The sequence below is a fragment of the Schistocerca americana genome, chromosome 9 (assembly GCF_021461395.2).
Source record: "Schistocerca americana isolate TAMUIC-IGC-003095 chromosome 9, iqSchAmer2.1, whole genome shotgun sequence".
NCBI lineage: Eukaryota > Metazoa > Arthropoda > Insecta > Orthoptera > Acrididae > Schistocerca > Schistocerca americana.
The window spans coordinates 3,607,021-3,627,871 of NC_060127.1; the positions used below are offsets into that span (position 1 = coordinate 3,607,021).

At 39.3% G+C, this 20,851-nt stretch overlaps 1 protein-coding gene across 1 annotated transcript in view; it reads left to right on the forward strand.

Annotated features, from left to right (window-relative positions):
- The window catches only part of LOC124550846 (alpha-(1,6)-fucosyltransferase), a 315,823-nt gene extending 295,323 nt beyond the window's left edge, over positions 1–20,500 (forward strand). Inside the window, exons 14-15 of the mRNA XM_047125574.1 lie at positions 10,119–10,274; positions 16,624–20,500. Coding sequence (XP_046981530.1) covers positions 10,119–10,274; positions 16,624–16,701 — 234 coding nt within the window. The 3' untranslated portion in view covers positions 16,702–20,500. The remainder of the gene's footprint in view (positions 1–10,118; positions 10,275–16,623) is intronic.
- The last annotated feature ends 351 nt before the right edge of the window (positions 20,501–20,851 follow it).

A 20,851-nucleotide genomic window follows, 5' to 3' on the forward strand; every position in this document is an offset into this window, starting at 1 on the left:
TGCATATATAACACCAAACTCGGATCAGAATGAGGTTCAGTGTTGATCTAAATTTGCTAGAGGACTGCATCACAATTATCATGCTTCAACTGAAGATAAATGGTGTGTATTGCTGGAAAGTGTCTTGAACCAGTATCCTATAGCTTAAAATCCAAATGTTAATAGTAATATGCACACTGGAGTCAGTGATTGGTTTCTTTTGGTTTGTTTCAGCAGATGTTGTCTCTCTATAGTTGTAATTCTTGCACAATATTTTTATTATGCGAAACCCAGTTTAAATTTTTTATCGTTTAACTTCTATATTTGGTTTTGTCTTTTACAGAATGCATGGTGGGCTCATTGGAAATCATTGTTGGCTTCAGATAGTTGGCTATCTGTAAAGTAAACAAAAGAACAATCTAATTCTCTCTCCAATACAGATGCTGTTCACCCCAGTGGCCCAGATGGAAAGAAAGCAGCATGTAGCATATTCAGGCATCATGATTTCAAAATGACAGACACCACAGGGAATACATCATTCGGCAGTTGATAGATAACATCTACAAGGTGCTGGCCACTTGACTTCAAACATGAAGAGTTACCAAACTTGGCATCACACCGAATTGGGCTTTCAGCAGTTCGCTGAGAATGATGCAAAACACATATTACTTTTTAATTGGATAGATAAACAGTCTACTCACTAAGCAGCGGCAGAACACACATAAAAGGCTGTTGCGATAGGCAAGCTTTTGGAGCCAGTGGCTCCTCCTTCAGGCGGAAGGGTTGAAGGGGAAGGAAGAAGGGTGAAGGAAAAGGACTAGAAAGGTCTAGGAAAAGGGGTAGATTTTGTGAAACTCGCCCAGAAATGCAGGTCGGGGGAGACTTACCATATGGGGTGAGATGTAAACACTGATTGTTGGGGACTGTATTGGACGAGATTTGAAAACCTGGGAGCTTCAAGGTGGAAGACACAGTAATATGCACGACAAAGATTACTACTAAGAGTGAAAAGCTAAGTGCCTTGTACATAACAGCGGTGGGAGGTGGCGGTGAAAAATAGATGGGAGAGACAATGAAAGATGTAAAAACACTAGACCGGAGTGCAGGAAAGAGTAGTTGCAGTGAAGGAAAGCTGAGACGGAAGAAATTAACATAAATTAAGGCCAGGTGGGTGGCGAGAGCCAATGACATGTTGTAGTGCGAGTTCACACTGGTGGAGTTCTGAGAAACTGGTGTCTGGGGGAAGAATCCAGATGGAACGTGTGGTGAAACAGGCACCGAGGTCACGAATATCATGTCGTAGAGCATGCTGTGCAACAGGATATTGCAAGTTGCCAGTATATACCCTTTGCCTATGTCCATTAATCCTAATTGATAATTTGGTGGTATAGAAGGCTGAACAGTGTTTACAAAATAGCTGGTGTATGACGTGTTGCTTCGCAGGTGGTGCTCCCTTTGATAGTATATGTTTTGCCAGTTACAGGGCTGTTATAGGTGGTGGTAGGAGGGTGCGTAGGGCAAGTCTTGCAGCGGGGACAGTCACAGGGCTAGGAGCCATAGGGTAGGGAGACGGATGCAGAAGTAGTAGAGGGTCTGACAAGAATATTGCGGAGATTTGGAGGGCGATGTTCTACTATTCTAGGTGTGGTGGGCAAAATTTCAGACAGAATGGATCTCATTTCAAGGCCTTATTTTAGGAAGTCATGGCCCTGTTGAAGTAGCTGATTAACACATTCCAGACTAGGATAATACTGAGTCACCAATGGTGTGCTCTGAAGCTGTTTTGTGGAGGGATCAGCAGTACCAGGATTGGATGTGATGGCCTGGGAAATCTGCTCTTTAACTAGGCTGGTGGGGTAATTACGTGCAGTGAAGGCTGATGTGAAAATGGTGGCATATTGCTGTAAAGAGTCTGCTTTGAAACAAACATGTTTGCCTTAGCAACTATCAAAATGTAAGTACTGTTGTCTGCTGGTAGGTTTAATGTGGACAGATGTGTGTAGCTGGCCTTCGGTGAGGAAGAGATCAACATCGAGGAAAGTGGCATGGGATTCGGAATAGGACAATGTGAAATTTAACTGGGAGAAGTTATTCAGACATTTCAGGAATTTTAGCAGATTAGCCTCACCATGAGTCCATATGGTAAAAATGTCATCAATGTATCTAAACCATGGATTCCAGGAAAGCCCCCTTCCAGGCAACCAATGAAAAAGCTGGCATAGGAAGGAGCCATCCTGGTTCCTATAGCCATACCCCAGATCTGTTTGTATGTCTACCCGTCAAAGCTGAAGGAATTGTTGGCAAGTATGAAGTTGATTAAGATGTGTAGGAAGGATGTCATAGGTTTGGAATCAATTGGGCACTGACTGAGGAAATGTTCAGCAGCAGGGAGACCATGTACATGTGGGATGTTGGTATAGAGGGAGGTGGCATCAATGGTGACAACAAGGTGTGTGGTGGGAGTGAGATGGGCACAGATTTCAGACAATCTAGGAAATGGTTGGTATCTTTGGTGTAGGAGGGGAGTTTTTGTACTATGGGCTGCAGGTGTTGATGAACTAAGGCAGATATATGTTCGATGGATGCTTTGAAGCATCGACCTTCACTAATATACTCCTTTCGGTCAAGTACTACAGTGGTAGATCCTTTGTCTGCTGGGAGGATTTGATGGAGTCATCAGATTTTAGGGAACCTAGAGCCTGGAGTTCTGCAGAGGACAGGTTAGGGTCATGCTGTATGGACCTGAGGAATTCTTGAAAGCCCTGTATGGGATGATTTTGAGGTAGTGGTGGTGAATCAAGTTGGGATTGTAGTCTGAACTGTTCAAGCCAGGGTTTGCTGTTGGAAAGGTTTTGGGGTTGAGTTGCAAAGTGATATTTCCTATGGATATTACGTGTGAAGTAAAGGAGGTCCTTTACCAAAGCAGCATGATCAAATACAGGTTTAGGGCTGAAGCTGAGGCCCTTAGATGACACGGATAATTCAAGAGGGGAGACTGCTTTGGATGAGAGGTTAAGGACACTATACTGTTGTGATTGGTTCTTGGTATTATGGGTTATTCTTGGTCTAGGAGGCAGTGGTGAAGGCTGTGGGATGTTAAGGATATTGGCCAAGCTCGGTTTGTAGGAGAGGAGTGGTGATTGATGGTGTGGATATTCGGGTGGTTGCAGAGCGACATGAAGGGAAGCACTACTGTTGAGGTAGTTTATGAGAAGGAAACATGAGGGGCAGATAACATCAGGATTTTGTAGGGGGAGAGAAGTCTGGTAAAGTAGAAATTTGCTGATGAGTCCTATAGGTCACAGATTAGCCGGGTAAGAGGAAGAGATTGCTGTATTTGAAACTATAAAAGAGCCTGGTATAGGGTAGGATTGCCGCCAGAACCAGGGACATTCAATGTTAGGCCTTTTGAAGTAACTCCGAGAGACAAGCAGGTTTCAAGAAACAGAATATGGGACCTTTGCTTTATCAAAACTAAGACATGTTTTTGAAAGGAATGGATGTAATATGAGATGGGATTCATCATGGGAAGCGAGGACAGTTAAAAATTGTGGGAGTGGCAAAAAAATAAATAAGCAGAGGGTGGAAAAGATAGGAAAATGGAAGAAAAGCAATGAAAAAAGATGGAAAAATTAGAAAAAAATCTGTACAGAAATCATTAATAAGAGGTAATGAATGGGCACTCTATGTTGATACAAAAAAATCGATTGGGAAAGCCTTGAAAAACAGACTAAATTTTAGAAACTGGGTAAACAAAAAGTGAAAGTCATAGGAGAAAATGTAAACTACCAAGCTTGGCAATGAAAGTGACAAAGGAGAACGCAATAAAAGTCGATCAGAGTGATTTGCCGAAAAACAAATGCACAAAAACGTGAAAGAATTATGTATAAACAAGAAAAGTGGATGGTGGAAAGGAAAAAATGTCAAATTTGCTCTTTTACAGTTTCAAATACAGCACTCTCTTGCTCCTACCTGGCTAATCTGTGACCTATATGCCTCATCAGCAAATTCCCATTCTACCAGACTTCTCTCCTTCTACAAAATCCTGCAGTTATCTGCCCCTCATGTTTCCTTGGATGGTATCATCCGCCAAGCCACATGCCAGACTTCACCTCAAAAAGCTATCCCACCTTCTCATAAACTAGCTTAACGGTGGTGTTTCCCTTCCTGTCCCTCTGCAGCTCCCTAAACAGCCACACCATCAACCACCACCACCTCTGTTACGTACAATTCACTTAGCTTCTCACTGTCTTGCATATTACTGTGTTTCCACCTTTAAGCTCTCAGGTTTTCAAATATCGTCCAATACAATCCCCAACAATCAGTGTTTCCTTCTCATCCCGTACGGTAAGTCTCCCCTGACCTGCGGTTATGGGTGACTTTCCCAAAATCTACCCCTTTGCCTAGACCTTTCCAGCCCTTTTCCTTCCCCTTCAACCCTTCCGCCTGAAGGAGGAGCCACTGGCTCTGAAAGCTTGTCTATCACAACAGCCTTTTATGGTTCTGCCGCTGCTCGGTGAGTAGATTTTTTTACCTATCCAATTAAATAATGTTATCAATAATTGTTTGTTTTTGTTGTTATAAAAAAAACATATTACAGATTATTGGTCATGGACGTAGGCAGATTTCTGTGTGAACGAAAGTTTACAGGTTTTAAAGTCATCGTAATCCAAGGCAAAATAAACTATTGTCACAGAGCAGCAGAAGTATACATCTGCATGAGTTCAGCCTTCATTAATCTGGAGGTTGTTTTGAATACCACATCATTTACTGGGCATGGCCCTTTTGGAGGTGGTATGTCCTTCCATTCTTCTGGCTTTTGAAACTGACTTACCCATCTAGATGTACAGGAACCTATAGTTTAATATGGCCTCCAAATCATGGTGTAGCTTGGCATTTTTTACATTAACAAATTGTACCAGAGGTGGAAGAAGAAAGGGTATGGCAGTGATCAGGGATCAAACTCTAGACCATTGGTTCCCAACCTCTGAATTACCCATGGAAAAGAACAGGTACTATTTGATAACACTAACGAAGTTGGACATAACACCCACAGGTTGTTCTGGAATTTTGTTATGTTCCTTGCTTCTCTTTTCATTCATACACAATAGGCTCTGGTCTTCACAACTGTAAATAATGGTAAATTAATGTGATACTCTTCAGACATTTTCCGATAGAAATGAGTACTAGCCACTGACCATTCGAGAGGGATGTGGGAAGGAAAAGAAAAAAGGTAGTTCTGTTTTATGAGACCTGTTTTTCGTGGGGTTCGAGACTGATTGCAGCTTCATTATTTGAAAATATTTGTTCCTTCATTGGAATTGGTCCCAGACATTTCCTTGTCAATCTATAAGAATTAGGAAAATAGTTGCTAATATAATTTACTATTGATAACTATGAGAGGATTTATATCAAAAGAAATAAAAATAAGCCTAACATTAACCTGGAGTGATTTTAGTAAACTAAATTAGTTTTGAAAATGAAGTTTCAGTGTGTCTCACTCAGAAAATCTGCAGTCCATTTTTATTAACAGCAGTGAGATGCAGACTTTAACGGGGGCTATACTCAATGGTGGGAAGTGCATGCTGGGGGTTAGTAGGGAGACACGGAAGCAAAAGAAACTGATCAGGGGACAAACTGGAGGTGGGTAGCAAAAATAGACAGATGAGTGTGTGGAAGATGAACTGAGTAAATTCTGTGCTAGTTTCCACAAGGTAAAAGAAAACAGAGATGAAGTGTAACGTAAGGTGGATGGATTATTAATAAATACATTTCTGACTGTTAAAATTGCACTACCAGGAAGGACAGCAGGTAACTAAATTTTAGTTGTAAGTATACAGTATAGTATGAAGAATACATGATGATCATTCTAGGTAATTTGGAGGATACACAGGGTGCAAAATTGAGTACGTGGAGCTGCCATCTCTGGCACTGACAACAGCTCTAACCTGGCCACTCATCAGGTGGAGCTGAGCTCAGATGAAAGGTACAAGTATGTCACTCCCTCCTGCTTCAGCCCTGTGCTGGAGTGTCTGGCGACCGGGTGTTTTCAGCAGGTGAGAGGTACAGAGGCCATGCCATGCCGTGCTGGGTGAGAGCCGAACACCTTCTGTATTGAAATAGAATGCGACACAACTGATGACATGCAGTCTCAATTTGTCCCCTCTTGACAGGAGGACTTCATAGAGATCTCAGATGTGTGCCCAGCTACTGGCCTTCACAGAAATGTGACCACTGCCATCCAAATTATCGGCTGTGTGGACTGGAGGTGACAGTGGTGTGTGCTCATTGGCATTCTGTATTGTCACACCTGGTGCCGAGTTTAAGTGACAGTGACGGATGCAATGTAGTGAAATTTGTTATATACTGGCACGTCCATCACGACACAGTGCATGGAGCTGGGACTCGTCCGAAAAGATGATGAGCTGTCACTCCCATGTCCAGTTTTGTCGTCGGACACACCATGTCTGCACAACTTTCTGCTGTCATGTCAAGAAAAAATGCAACAGTACTGTGGCCGTGCTGACAGTCCACAATGTTCAAGCCATTTCCCACTAAGACAGTGGGAATCCTTATCCCACTATAAATAGGCTCATTTCATGAATTGTAGCTGTTAGTGCTAGGCCACCGAGATCCTACTATGAGGCTTCGAGTATGGCCTTTTCGACCTGTCGATCTCATAGTTGTGTGACAGCATCCATCGGGGTCCCACATCACATCACAGAACAGTGAGCTGCAGTCTATATAGTCCACAGTTCTGACAGTAATTGTTTCTCCTTCTATCACTATGCGTAATATGATGTTCATTTGTGAGAACGAGTTTAAAATGTGACTTTGTGTACGAGATACCAGCTGCGTATGGTATTTTACAGACTAGAAGACACTATGGACTATAAGACATACCTCAATTTTTAAGCAATTAAAAAGAAAATACACTTTTTTACCATTAATGTTAGTGGATTGCATAACTAGACTGAGAAAAACTCTTAGTTTACAAAACCAAACTGACCTTAAAAATTATCATCTAGTTTTCACCATTTAGCATTAAATCCTCTGTTTGCACATTTAATCTTCATCATTTTTTTCAGTTCCTCTTTACTACCTCGCCAATCACGAATGGGTTTTTCTATTGGTGGAGGGTCAAAATGCTGCTATGTTTCCATTTTGTTCTGCATGTGCTATTACTTTCATTTTATAGCCTGCATCCTAAGAATACCTTTTATTTAACACAAATCGTTTCTTACTGACCACAAAGTGTGTATCGAGTGCATTAAAACACATCCACATTAATTAAGAGTTGTGTACTAGAATTATTATCTGCACTCATTACTTACATTCCTAATAATCTTCTTAACCAAACCTTACAGATCAAAAAAATTATTTTGAACTGCAGCAGTGTTCTGATGACAACTTTTCCTTTGTTCACTTCTTTTAAAGTGTGATCTGTGCAAACTGAAATCCATTATTTTATAGTGTCTCTAGATTATGAGCTGTTGACTGTAGACTTTTTTTTTTTTTTTTTTGTTGAAATTGGTCCCACTTCACAGTAAAACAATCTGTGATTAATGTCTGTACAGGGGATTCTGTCTTTATAGCTGGATCTGAGTTCACTTGCATAATTGAAGATCAACTGGTTTATATAATCAGTCCTTAAATACTAATAAACACAGTACAAAGATAATGTGCTGATCATATTATCTTTACATTTTATGTGTAAAGGTTGATGCTGGCATTAAAAAGTTTATAGGAAAATATTAGTTAATATAGCCACATTAAACCATTATTTCATTGTCAAGTAAAATGTAGCCTTTTTCTCATATTTGACTTCCCATATAGTGGTAAGTGTAGAGATGGTGAGAGCAGCACCAGAGTTGGGGATACAGTGGCTATATTGAGTAATGAAAATTGTGTGGAGACAGATGATGATCCCAGAAGACTGGAAGAAGGGAATAATTGTCCCGGTCTTTAAGAAGGGGAATAGAAAAGAGTGCAAGAACTATCGGAGGATAACATTGATGAGTCATTGTGCAAAGATTTTGGAGACAGTTTTGGAAGCACAAATTTGGGCAATATTAGAAGGAAGAATGAGAGAAGAGCAACATGGCTTCAGAACAGGAAGGTCCAAATTTTTGCTGTAAGACCACTGCAGGAACAGCACTATGAATATGGAGTAGATCTACTAATGACCTTCCTGGACACTGAAAAAGCGTATGAAGGAGCAAAGTGTGGAAAGCCCTCGAGAACAGAGGAGTAGCAAAACAGATTATTTTTAGGATAAGGAAAATGTACCATGGAAGTGTGAGCTGTGTGAAAGTGGGAGAAGAGAGATCAGCTTGGATTGAACAGAAGAATGGCTTGAGGCAGGGAAGTGAACTTTCACCATTGCTCTTCACTGTAGTGATGGATGATACAATGAGTACAGTAGCACAAGTAATTGGTGAAAGGAAGACGAAAGCTATGGTATTTGCAGATAAACTGGTGATTTGGGGTAGCAAGGAGGAGGAAGTACAAGAGCCGCTGGACGTATGGGAACGAACAGTACAAGAATATGAGATGAAATTTAGTATAAGTAAGAGTGAGATGATTATCACAACAAGAAAGGAGAGGAACAACTGGAACAACAATTGGTGGGGAATGATTGAGGAGAGTGGAGAGTTTCAAGTACCTCGGAAGCCTGATACAGGAAGATGTAAAAACGACAGAGAAAGAAATGAGTGGGGGAGAAAAGCAGAAGCATTTTGAAAGAGTGTCAGAAGCCTGATATGGAGCAAGGATATACCCCAAATCAGTAAAAAGGTTATATACCGGTTATACTATGTCCCGATCCTGACATATGCAACAGGAACCTGGATTATGAAAGGAAGAGAGAAAAGCAAAGTACAAGCTAGTGAGATGAAATTCTTGAGAAATGGTATTGGAGTGACAAAGATAGACAGGTTAAGAATGAGAGGATCAGAGAGTTAATGAAGGTGGAACCATTACAGGAGGAAGTAGAGAAGTCAAGGCTGAGATGGTGTGGACATATTAAGAGAATGGAGGAGAAGAGGATACACGAGATGAAACTGGAAGGAAAAAGACCAAGAGACAGATCGCTGAAAGGAGTAGAGGAATGCGTCCAGAAGAAAGGAGAGGACTGGACCAGGGTGAAGACAGAGAGGCCCGACCGGAGGCTGGAAACTGTCCAAGATGATGAATGATGGATTATGACATACACAAATCACCATGTATTAGATACAGTGATCAGTTTAATGAGGTAATCCCATACAGTCTATAATGGTACTATGAAATGCATGCCTCACAGATACACACACAAGTTAGTGTATTTAGTGTGTGTAGAATCAGATAAATCACAACATTAGGAATAAAATTAATGTCTTGTGCCAGAACTGTTTTATGTGTAAATGTGACTGAAATATAATGTAAATTTAGGCTATGAAAGCACAAGTCATACTCTTGAATTAACAGGAACTTGTATGTTCCTCCATACTATCCTCTCACTGGATGAGATTTTCGCCCTCCCGACATGCAGGTGGCACAGGTAGCAAGCTCACAAACTTCATTGATTGGATTCTGTATTGCCAGGTCTGGAAAAGGTCTGTGATGGTTGACAAAACATCTATAATGATGTTAAATTTTTTTATGACCACCAGTAAACGTCTAAGAACAGAACTCCCTTGTGCATAGACAGCTTTAGACGACGTCTGATTACGATTGAGTTAATGTGTTCAGTATTTGACTTTAAGGTCTAAGTGAGAAAAAGTCTGAAATTATGTTTAAAGTTTGTTGGAAGTTGCTAAGTGATCTCAGTAAAGTCCATGTATTTCTGCACCGTCAGTTATGGTGCCTCAAGACAGACACACAATCTCCAACTGTAATAGTTGTATTAATGTGTTAAACTTTTAACATAAGATTATTCCTCCAAATGAGTAGATTATGGCACCACTCTAAATTTGGTCAACAGTTATACGACACATTAAAAATCAGACATTTGTAACTTGTGGAAGCTGTTAGGTGAGCAAAATATGCAATTGGTAGTGAGTTCTTTCTCCCTCTCTCATGCACATGCATACGTTCACTTCTGTATCTGTCAATTTTTGGATATGAAACACACATTATGATACTCCGACTTGTGTCAACAGGTTGCTGTCATCCCACATAAGCCTCGAGCCGGCAGCCGAGGTGAGCTGGAACTGAGGCCGGGAGATGCAGTCAGTGTTGCGGGTAACCACTGGGATGGCTGGAGCAAAGGCCGGTCCATTCGGACTGGGCAGATTGGCCTTTACCCATCGTTCAAGGTACGTCTTGCAGCACCGACTCCTCAGTTTCTGTAAGTCGGTGTGATCTGAAAAGTCAAAAATGATTTACTGGAGATACACAGAGTAAGGTGGTTGGGCTACAGGAAGAACTATATTTCACAATATTTTTTAAAATAAATGATTTACAGTAGTTCAGCTGATTGCCGTGACCATACTGTTGTCTTTTCTTCTCATTATACCTTCTTTACTACAGGTGCTAAATGGGTGCCCTCCAATTTCCTCTTCGTTAATTTGCTGCTAACTTCATCCATTTTTCATGTCATCTGAAATTCTGGGCTTTAGTCTTCCTCTCTCTCACACGTTTGTGTGATATTTTGTTTGGTGTCTTCTCGGCAGAAGTCCTTGTTCTCCCTCCTATCATTTTCTTTGGTTCCTAGGTCTTAGAATTACTTCCTCTTTCATCATTATATTAATTGTTTCACCTCAAGTATTTGTTTCCATAAGTACATTTAATATCTGTCAAAATATTTTTCCTCTTTCTTTTTGCCTGGCCACCATTTGCTATTGTATAATACTCTGCCTCAGTCAACTTCACTGTGTCAGTCTCGTACTTACAGATCAGTGTGAGAAAAAACAGAACAGGAAAAGAAAAGTTCTGTTGCTAGAAAGCAGTCACGTGAGGGGTGTAGTCCAGCAGCTACAGGAAAAATTAGGTGCAGTGTACAAAGTCACAAGTTTTGTGAAAAAAAGTGTTAACTCCAGGCCAGTAAAAGATAACTTAGGATAAATGTGGAAGGAAATCAGTAAAAATAAGATACAGCTGGTGGAACTGGAAATAGCCTGGCTAAAAATGAAAAATATTGGGATATGAGAGGTTATCTGAACAACATAGGAGCAGCTACTGAGCACACAAGTGTGGGTTTCGTGGAGCCATGACCAATCCTTGGTTAACTATACTGTAAAGTGAGTAAACATGGCAAATTGGTGTGTGTGTGTGCGTGGGGGGGGGGGGGGGTGCTTGAAATGCATGCAAAATCCTATATTGGTGCTGTTCCAGTAGTTGCTATAAGATGATGTGGATATACTTCTAATGACCTATACTTAAACAGAAGGATAAGGACAAATCAACGAATTAGTTAGTGGAAAGCATAACAGGAAGTGTCCACTAACATACAAAGGCAGATCCGTGTTATTGGGATCAGGTGAGACATTACTCTAGGTCGAATTCGGTATTCAGCCAGACAGTATTAAAGGAAATTAAATTGATGGACTCCCTGTTCATCTAATAAGACTAGAGAAAAAGGTGAAATCAGCTTGCTTCATCATAATACTGACATGGTAAAAATAAAGTAAATGTACTGTTGATTTTTTGGAAGACGTTAGTGTTTGGAAAGAAATTGATGTCACTTGTCTGCCTGAACACCATATAACCACAGGGGTAGCAAATTTTAATGCAAGTTGTTTTCTGCATGTTCATGTAGATTCAATATGCATGAATGAGGAGTTCTCACATTCATAGAAAAGGAATGTAAATTCAAAAAAATGTTGAACTAATAAATTCTCTGTGAGTCACAATGTAGAACAGTGGTTTTCAACCTTTGGATTTCATTATTCCTGAGTGCAATCAGATATTATCAAGCACTACAGGGGGGCAGGGCTACCAGGTGTAGTGTCGGGAGGTCATGTAGGAAGAAGAGAAGTAGAAGGAGAAGGAGGAAGAGAAGAGAAGAGAAGAGAAGAGAAGAGAAGAGAGGAGAGGAGAGGAGAGGAGAGGAGAGGAGAGGAGAGGAGAGGAGAGGAGAGGAGAGGAGAGGAGAGGAGAGGAGAGGAGAGGAGAGGAGAGAGAGAGAGAGAGAGAGAGAGAGAGAGAGAGAGAGAGAGAGAGAGAGAGAGAGAGAGAGAGAGAGAGAGAGAGAGAGAGACTGGTGGGTGCACCAGCAGAGCAGCACACAATGAGGTGAGAGAGGAGGCAGATCATGAGGAAGTGACATGACATAGGGGTGGAGGATGTGGGGGCAGTAGGTTATCATAGTTTGAGGCCGGGATGATTTCGGGAGTGGAGAATGTGTTGTTAGGATAGCTGCCATCTGTGTGGTTCAGAAAAGCCGGCAATGGAGGGGAGGATGCAGATATCCCAGGTTGTGAAACAGGCATTGATAGCAAACATTTTATGTTCAGTTGCATGTTGTGCCACAGAATGGTCCACCCACTTTGCTCTTGGTCACAATTTGGCAGTGACTGTTTGTCCTGGTGGACATCCATACCAATATAAAAAGTTCAGGATGACGACAGTTCAAACCCACGTCCAGCCATCCAGATTTAGGTTTTTCATGATTTCCCTAAATCACCCAGGCAAGGATGGTTCCTTTGAAAGGGCATGGCTGATTTCTATCCTTGACGCAATCCGAGCTTAAGCTTGTCTCGAATGACCTAGATGTCAAACGGACATTTTAATCTTCCTTCCTTCCTTCCTTCCTTCCTTCCTTCCTTCAGTATAAAAAACTGTGCAGTGATTGCTGCAGAGCTGGAATATGACGTGGCTGCTTTCACAGGTGGCAAAATCCCTGATGCGATAGGATAAGCCTGTGACAGGACTTGAGTAGGAAGTGCTGGGTGGGTGGAGTGGACAGTTGTTGCACATGGGTCTTCCACACATATATGATACCTGTGGCAAGGGGGAGTAGAGTGGCAAAGGGATGGACTAGAATGTTGTGATGGTTGGGTGGGCAAGGGGACACCACTTTAGGAGGGGTGGGAAAGATCTGGGGTAGGATGTCGTTCATTTCAGCTGTTCCGGTCCGGAGTGGTATCAGGTGATGAAGGCAGATGTGATGATTGTGTCAGGATTTGTTTTGAGGCTGTATAGCAGTGTCATTTCTTCTGCTGAGAAGTTGGTGTTCGAGGGGCCAGTGGAAGGTTAGTAAGGCTAAGTTGGAGGTACTGAATTCCTGAAAGATGACCAGGGGTTGATTAGGTGGAACCAGAAAAGGTGAAGGTCATTGTGAAAGGAGGGTTTGGGATCCAGAGAAAGGAATTTTTATGGTCAGGCCATTGGGGAGGGGAGGAGAGATTCCATGTTTTAGGGGTATATAAGGAATAGGATGTGGGGCTGAGTTTCAGCCAGGAAAAGGGATACTTTTCTGAACTGGTGCAGTAAAGATAGAGTAGGGTCCATTGTGCCAGGGATGGCATTGGGGAAATGCGAAATGACATAAGAAACAGGCAAATGGAGACATTAGGTGGTTATGAGGGGAACTGGATAACAGGAAAAGACATGTAAAAATGTATGCAAATATGTGCTAAAAAGTGAGGGGGGGGGGGGGGGAATGCCTGAGGTACAAGAAAAACTGCATGTTGGGATAAGGGAGGAGGGGGAGGGAGTATTCATTAGGTTCACAAGTTTCTGTGGGAAAGGTAAGTGTAGAAAATAACAATACGAGGGAGGAAATGTGATTAATAGGAACAATTATAATTATTGGGCAGGGAAAATGCGAGGCACAAGAGGCTGCAATAACGATCCACTTGGTTATGCAGCCATGTGTTGTGTGCAGACAAAACTATGGATACACAGCCGCTGCTTCTGAAATCATCCCAGCCTCAACCGATGGTAACCTACACCCTCCACCGACCTGCTTCTGCCTTGTCACTACCTCACAATGTGCCTCTCCTGACTATCATTGTGTGCTGCTCTGCCCACTGGTCTTTACCCTTCTCTGCTTATCACTCATCGCGACAGTTTTTCAAATGGTTAAAACTTGTCTTAATAAGGTCCACTGCACCGGTGGGCCACATCTGAAGTATCAGTCTTGTTCCAATATGGAGTTATTTAAAGATGACTGTTTGTGCACATAAAATCTGAATGAGGCTTCCTCATTTTCCATATAAAATCCGAATGGTGCACATACAAATGGTGCCATTAATTGAGCATCAATTTAAGCTGAATTAAAATCTTTGCAAAAAGTATTAATCTGTTTACATAATTTTCATGGACTCCAGCTCTGGTTTTTCATTCAAACTTTTCTTAACCTGCTGTAGCATAGCTATAGTAAAACAAATGTTTCAATAGCTATACAAATGGCTGCAGGTCTGGGCTAGACCAAAAACTCTTTACCCCACGTTTCTAATTCAAATAGGAACTGAGCACCAAAACCCCAATTCTGCGCATGGCCTTTTAAGTCATACTTGTTACAGTGGTACCACTCTGTAATAATAATAATGATGATGTGTACTAGCTATTACATTGTTACTGTTGAGCTGTGCAGTCAGTTTATTCCTTTATTGCAAAGTGAATAATGAAGCAATTTCTGGTGTATTGTGGGAATACCTACAACTGGGAAAAGTCATTTTCATGAGATATTTAGGCACAAGTGATCCACATGTCTCAGTTGTACTGCCATAGGTACATGGAATAAAATACAGACCATATGTGTAACAGGAAGACTATGCATAGAAGAAGTTTTAGTATATTCACTTCAGAAGCTGTAACTCCACAACATTGTTTAGTGCTAGTATTTGAAAAACATTATGAACTTACAGTCAATACTACAGTTTTATCCGGATGGGGTGGCCGACCGGTTCTAGGCGCTACAGTCTGGAACCGTGCTACCACAGGTTCGAATCCTGCCTTGGGCATGGATGTGTGTGATGTTCTTAGGTTAGTTAGGTTAAGTAGTTCTAAGTTCTAGGGGGCTGATAACTTCTGAGGTCAAGTTGCATTGTGCTGAGAGCCATTTGAACCATTACAGTCTTAGGTAATAGTGATCATTACTATTAGCTTTTAAAAGTAATTTAGTTTTGTGACTGAAACACATTTGAGCTCTGTTGTTTTTACTGCTCAGTGGGTAATTACCTCCACGTTGGGAACTACTGATAGGGAAGCATGTGCTTATGAATTAGTATTGGCAAATGTACTATTACAGTATAAAAGTTTCCACTGGATTATTGGTAAAAATTCTAATGGTTTATTGTGCTGTCTGTCAGGCTTAATCCCTTCTTTATTAATTTGTGACAATTTTAATACAAAATTATTGAAGGAATCTCACAGGAAAAGTGATCTAGAGATGCTTTTAGCCACTTGTAAGTACCCTTGTAGATAATGTATTCGAGTAGCCACTTGTAAGTACCCTTGTAGATAATGTATTCGAGTAACAAGGGCAAGTTAAATAGCAGAGTGTCAGAGAACGATGCATAGTTACTCATATTATGTAACTAACCTAAAAAATCCACTACAATTCAAAAGGAACAATGATGTACATAATTACAATACCAGAATGGAAAATTATGTTCATAGGGTGTATTTAGTTCAAAAAGGGGTGTACAATGTTGCAACTAAAATTGTGATTACTTACACAGTGATACAAATGTCTGACAGGCAGCAGGATAAAATTTGAAAACAAACTGAAAAAGTTTCTTCTTAGCAACTCTACCTATTCTGCTGAAGATTTTCTATTATTGTAATGTATAAATGGTGGTGGGTAGAGCATGTACCTATAGTCACAAATTAACTTGTGATGTGAATGTTTCATTCCACATCATTACATTTTATTGTGTAAAATGATCTTTGGAACATGAAACAAACAAACTTGTACAGTTAAGAAGCACTCAAAGAAAATTATTAATGACAAAACAAGATTTTAATGAAAGCTTAAAAATTTTGATTGGGGTGAAGTTTATAATGCTAGCTCTCAATTCAACATTTTTTTTATTGATTTTGTACCTGTTGCATTTCAGAAACACTTGGACCAAAGGAACTTAACAATGAAAAACATTAGATGCATGAAATAGGCAGTACAGACAACGATCCAAAAATATTTTCACGTTTTAAACAGGATTGTAACATATTAAGAAAAATGGTAAAAACCCAGGAGGATGCTCATTTTATCTGTAACTGACTGTTCACACAGTAAATAGTCAGTGTGGTATATTGTTTAAAAAAAAAAGCCGGGAAAAGCTATAGAAAATGACATTTCCGTTACAGAGAATGGAAGCTCAGTAAAAGAAAGTTTATGTGTAGTACATAGTTTTAGAAATAAGGAGAACAGTGGTGCAATTAGTGCAGTAGAGAAACCGAAAAGGACACTAAAGAAGTGACATGGAGAATATTTCACAAAATAAAAATTAATCTCCTATTCCCATCTGAAGTGAGGAAGATAATCATGACTTTAAAAATCCAACATGTATAGTAATGTGATACTTAGCCAATAAATTTAGATTTGCATAGGATCACGCAGATAGTAATTTTTCGTTGTCATGAACTCTTAAGAAAAACACATTATTTCATACTCACATGTATCAATTTTTGTGCTTACTATTGCTCCATATTAACAGCCCTCTTTCACCTCTAAGCATATTGTTTCACCAGTTTTAATTAAAACTTGTGTGTTTGTAGGTCAAAGAGAAGTTAGATGTAGTGGACTTCCCAACATACCCAGAAGTACCTCTAAGGAGACAAAGGTTATTGTCTTGAAGATGAGCAGCAAAGAAAGGAGGATCGCTTCAAGACAAATTGTTTAATTCTTCCTCTGAAGTGTCAGCGCGTTACTGTGAATGGACAATGTTCTGTCACTCTGAGGTGTGGGTTTCAAATGGATTACGCTTATTGTACAGTGTGTTTATGTCTCTCTGTTGTGTGCTCTTGTTCAGAATTCAAGAGTAATAAATGTACAGTGTACAGGAATTGTGCATCTTTATGTTGTACAGTTATCTGTGTGATGACAAACTTGTCTTTAAAAAATTCTTTTGAGCAACAGATAAGGGTGTTATCCAATGTAAGTTGTGTATAACTGTAAGTACAATGGAAATAGCAATAAGCCAACAATTTATTAATTTATTTGTGCTGGTAGGCTGCACAGCAGGACAGTATTCAAGTAACCATTGCAAAAAGGGTAGCGACATATGTTGTAATGTAATGTGTCAGAGAGAGGAAATTCACACAAAGTCATTGTAAATTATTCTTTTTGTATTGATAATGCTGTAGGAGAAAGACAATTGAGAAGTGACTTGTTGGCAGTGCTTAGTACAGTTTTAAGATACGGGCTTGTACATGTACTAAGGTGTTCCTGGGGTACTGGTGCTTTATCTAGGACTTTAAATGTACACTTTCTTTATCAGTGTTTTATGACACAGTATAAGGAATGTAAGTTAATGTGAGATGTATGATTATCTCCATTAGTTTCAACAGTACAAAGTATAGTGGTGCAGAAGTTGCTCCATATTTTGTTTCCATGACAAACCCACTATGAAATGGAACAGGTAGATGTGAAATCTTGGCATTGGTACTTCTGAAATAAGCAATGACTACTTGAAATGGGTATGTTGGACAAACTTTACAAATCTACACAAATTAATCTTTTAGTTTATATACTGAGGTATTCATGTGCAATATTTTATATCGTACATTCTGTGTAGATAAGGCACTGTGTGGCAGGGGGGGATAAATGATTCTGTAAAAATCAAAGAGTTACACAAATCCAGATAAGTACTAAAGGTCATATTTGTTGAAATGTTGTTTGTTCAGGGGTGGAGTGAGGTGGGGGCAGAGAGAGGTATGGATTTGAAATGAATCTTGTGTGTGTAAAGTGTTAGTTGGTAATTTTATTAGTGAGGAATTAAAATATTTTATTTTTGTAATCAGCAATGGTATTAAGTGTAATCAGCTTTACTTTACTGTTTATTCAATAGTATATGTATATGTAAAGTGCCCCTGTTATATATAAAATGTATATTTATGTACAGCAGATGTATTGTATTATATGACACTTGTTATGATGAACAAAATGAATATTCTGGGGAGATTTAAGTCACAGGATACCAGATTTCTAAATTATTTAGTGATGCTAGTATTGTGTAAGTTCAGATCACAGTGCTTATAACTATGCTGCACTTTTTAAATAAGAGAACTGTTTGAAACAAATCACTTTACATTGAAAACCCAGTGGAAAGTTACTTACAGAGCTTTTAAGATTTTGAGAGTCTACAAAACCATGCAATTTCTTCTTTGAGAAACTTCTTACATTAAAATTAACATTTTTGTAATGCATTTTCTGACATTTCAGTAAAAATGTATAGAAAGACACGACACAAAAAAAAATTCAAAGCAGATCAGCTACAATATTCTACACAGTAGAAGCAGCCCATGTAATGTCTCTTTAAAGTATTTAAGAGAGTACTTCTGTACACAATGATCATTTCAACACAATTATTACTGTTTGTACAACACTTGCCTCTGCTTTTGAGGAGTGATTTTGCCTACGCTTTTTCACCAGTTTTGATTATGTTGCATGGTACATGCTGTAAGCCTGTAGTAATTAAAACTGAATACTTTCATTGTTGCATAATGCCTTTTGTATTCCAGTGAAACTAGTTGGCCTGCATGACATTTGCAGCTGTCTATGTTCCATGATGTTTCTCACAGATTCATTCAAATAAAATGTAATGAAACTAGTTTCAACACAATTTCGTATGTTAAATCACTGGAGAGATCACATAAATTCAGGGCCATCAGGTAGTACGATGGCCAGACTTTAAATGTGACAGGAACAAGAACATGTGCTTGTACTATGATGTTTCCCTGAGTTATAAATGTTTGCACTAAGAACAGTACTATTTTGCATAAATGACTTTGATTTGTAACACTCAAACATCTAATGAAATTTCTATATTCCATCATCTTTTGGGCATGCATCCAAGATATTGATTCTTTGTTTCTACATTTGGCTATATTCTCAGGTTGGCACACTTGCAAGATTTTTAAATCGCTGTACACAATACTGTGGAGTAAACACTTATGTGTCATATATGTACAGATGTTATAGTATAGCTGAAACTGCAAGAAACACATCTAAGGAACTTGTCAAAATTATCTTGTTGGCACCATAGTGTAGGAAGAATTGGAAATGTCAGCTGTTAAGATATTTTATTACATAGAATAAGTACTATCAATTATCTTATTTTGTCTGTACTTTTGCTAGGTAATCAGACTCATATAGTATTGTGCAGGCATCTCTGTCTGGTTATCATATTATATATTTGATACTTGTGGTATTGAAGCTTAGAATTTCAAAATTGCTAGCAAATGACAAAAAAAGCAATATATGAAGCTGGTTGAAGACTAAACAGTAAGAGAATAAACTGTCTTCATTCTCCATAATAAAATTAGTGTGTTTGAATACAACAGAGCTGCTTATTGATGATTGGGCTGTACTGGACCACACAGCATAAATTTTTGACATGTCTCCTGTATGCAAACCAAATGGATTGCAAATTTACGTCATGAGGTGAATAAAACACAATTCCCATTTCAGAATTTTCTGTCTGCACATATTACTTTCATTCTCTTTGAGGTTCTCAGTTGCATGGGCACCTCTCGCAATTTATTTGGATAAAAATGGTTACATGATCTTTAGGTGAGGCACTGCTTCTTTGTACTATGTGTTACAGAGCATGCTATATAGTTTTGAATAAAGGGCATGGTTAACAAATAAAGAGGGATGTAAACCAGAAGCTATGCAGACAACAGAGCCAGCTTTGGTCCTGATCATGAATTAAAAGTGAACAAAAAAATTGTTTATGAACTGCCGAAAGTCTCTAAACCTGATGTGTAACAAACTTGATCTGCATTGTGACCATCTAGATTTCCATTACATTGTTTTTAATCTTGCATGCCTGCAGAAAAAAAGGGATTGCTTATGTCACTGTGTGGGAATGCTGCAATAATTCTTAGCTAAGTGTACAATTTCATTAACCAGTTTCAATTGTTCAACAAACTGACACTCATACTTAGCTCAAAGACTCATATACGCAACTACTTACGGACAGTATTAGCACTAACAATGCACTAGCGTGGGCTAGAATTTAGAGTGGCCTAACAACAGAAAAGGAGTGTTGATAGTTTTCTATTTGTTATGCAACTATATCATTGTGCATTATGTGAGGTATTCAACTGTATCTGAAGGTTGCACATACAACTGTGTGCTTTTTGTTGTTCAGGAGATTGTATTATGTGGATGGTGGTTTAAATGGTGCAAATAGTGTATATACAAAGCTGTCATTATTACTGCCAAAGAGAGAGCTGAAGAAACAGGTTGCATTGTGACTTCTGTAGTTTTGTGAAGAGACCTTGTGGCTGTATTTCAGTGTAGTTCAGAATCTTTCTCTGTTCCTTTATTTAAATGGATTTTCATTGAAAAAAAAATTTTATTTGGTTTTGTGAAGTTTTGTAAAATTGTGGGAGAAAGATGGAAAAAAAATACATATTCTGAAGTATATTTGCAGCAGTGTTCTTTTTAATGAGGTGTATTACCCAAACTGTCCATAATTATTTGGACATTCTGAAGACCAGCAGTTTTTATAATAACGTGTGACAAACACACTCAATTTTCCTTTCACTCCCTGCACTTTATCTTGCTACCTTCACATTTACATTACAAAGAAACCAGACTGCAGTTCAAAGATTTAAAGGATGTGAAAGGGAAACGGTAGTTGAAAGGGAGTGAGACAGTGTTGTAGCCTATCCCCTAGTTAATCCAATTCAGTAAACAAGCATTAAAGGAATCAATTGACTTTTAGAAATGGAATTAAAACTCATGGAGAATAAATAAAAACTGTGAGATTTAACA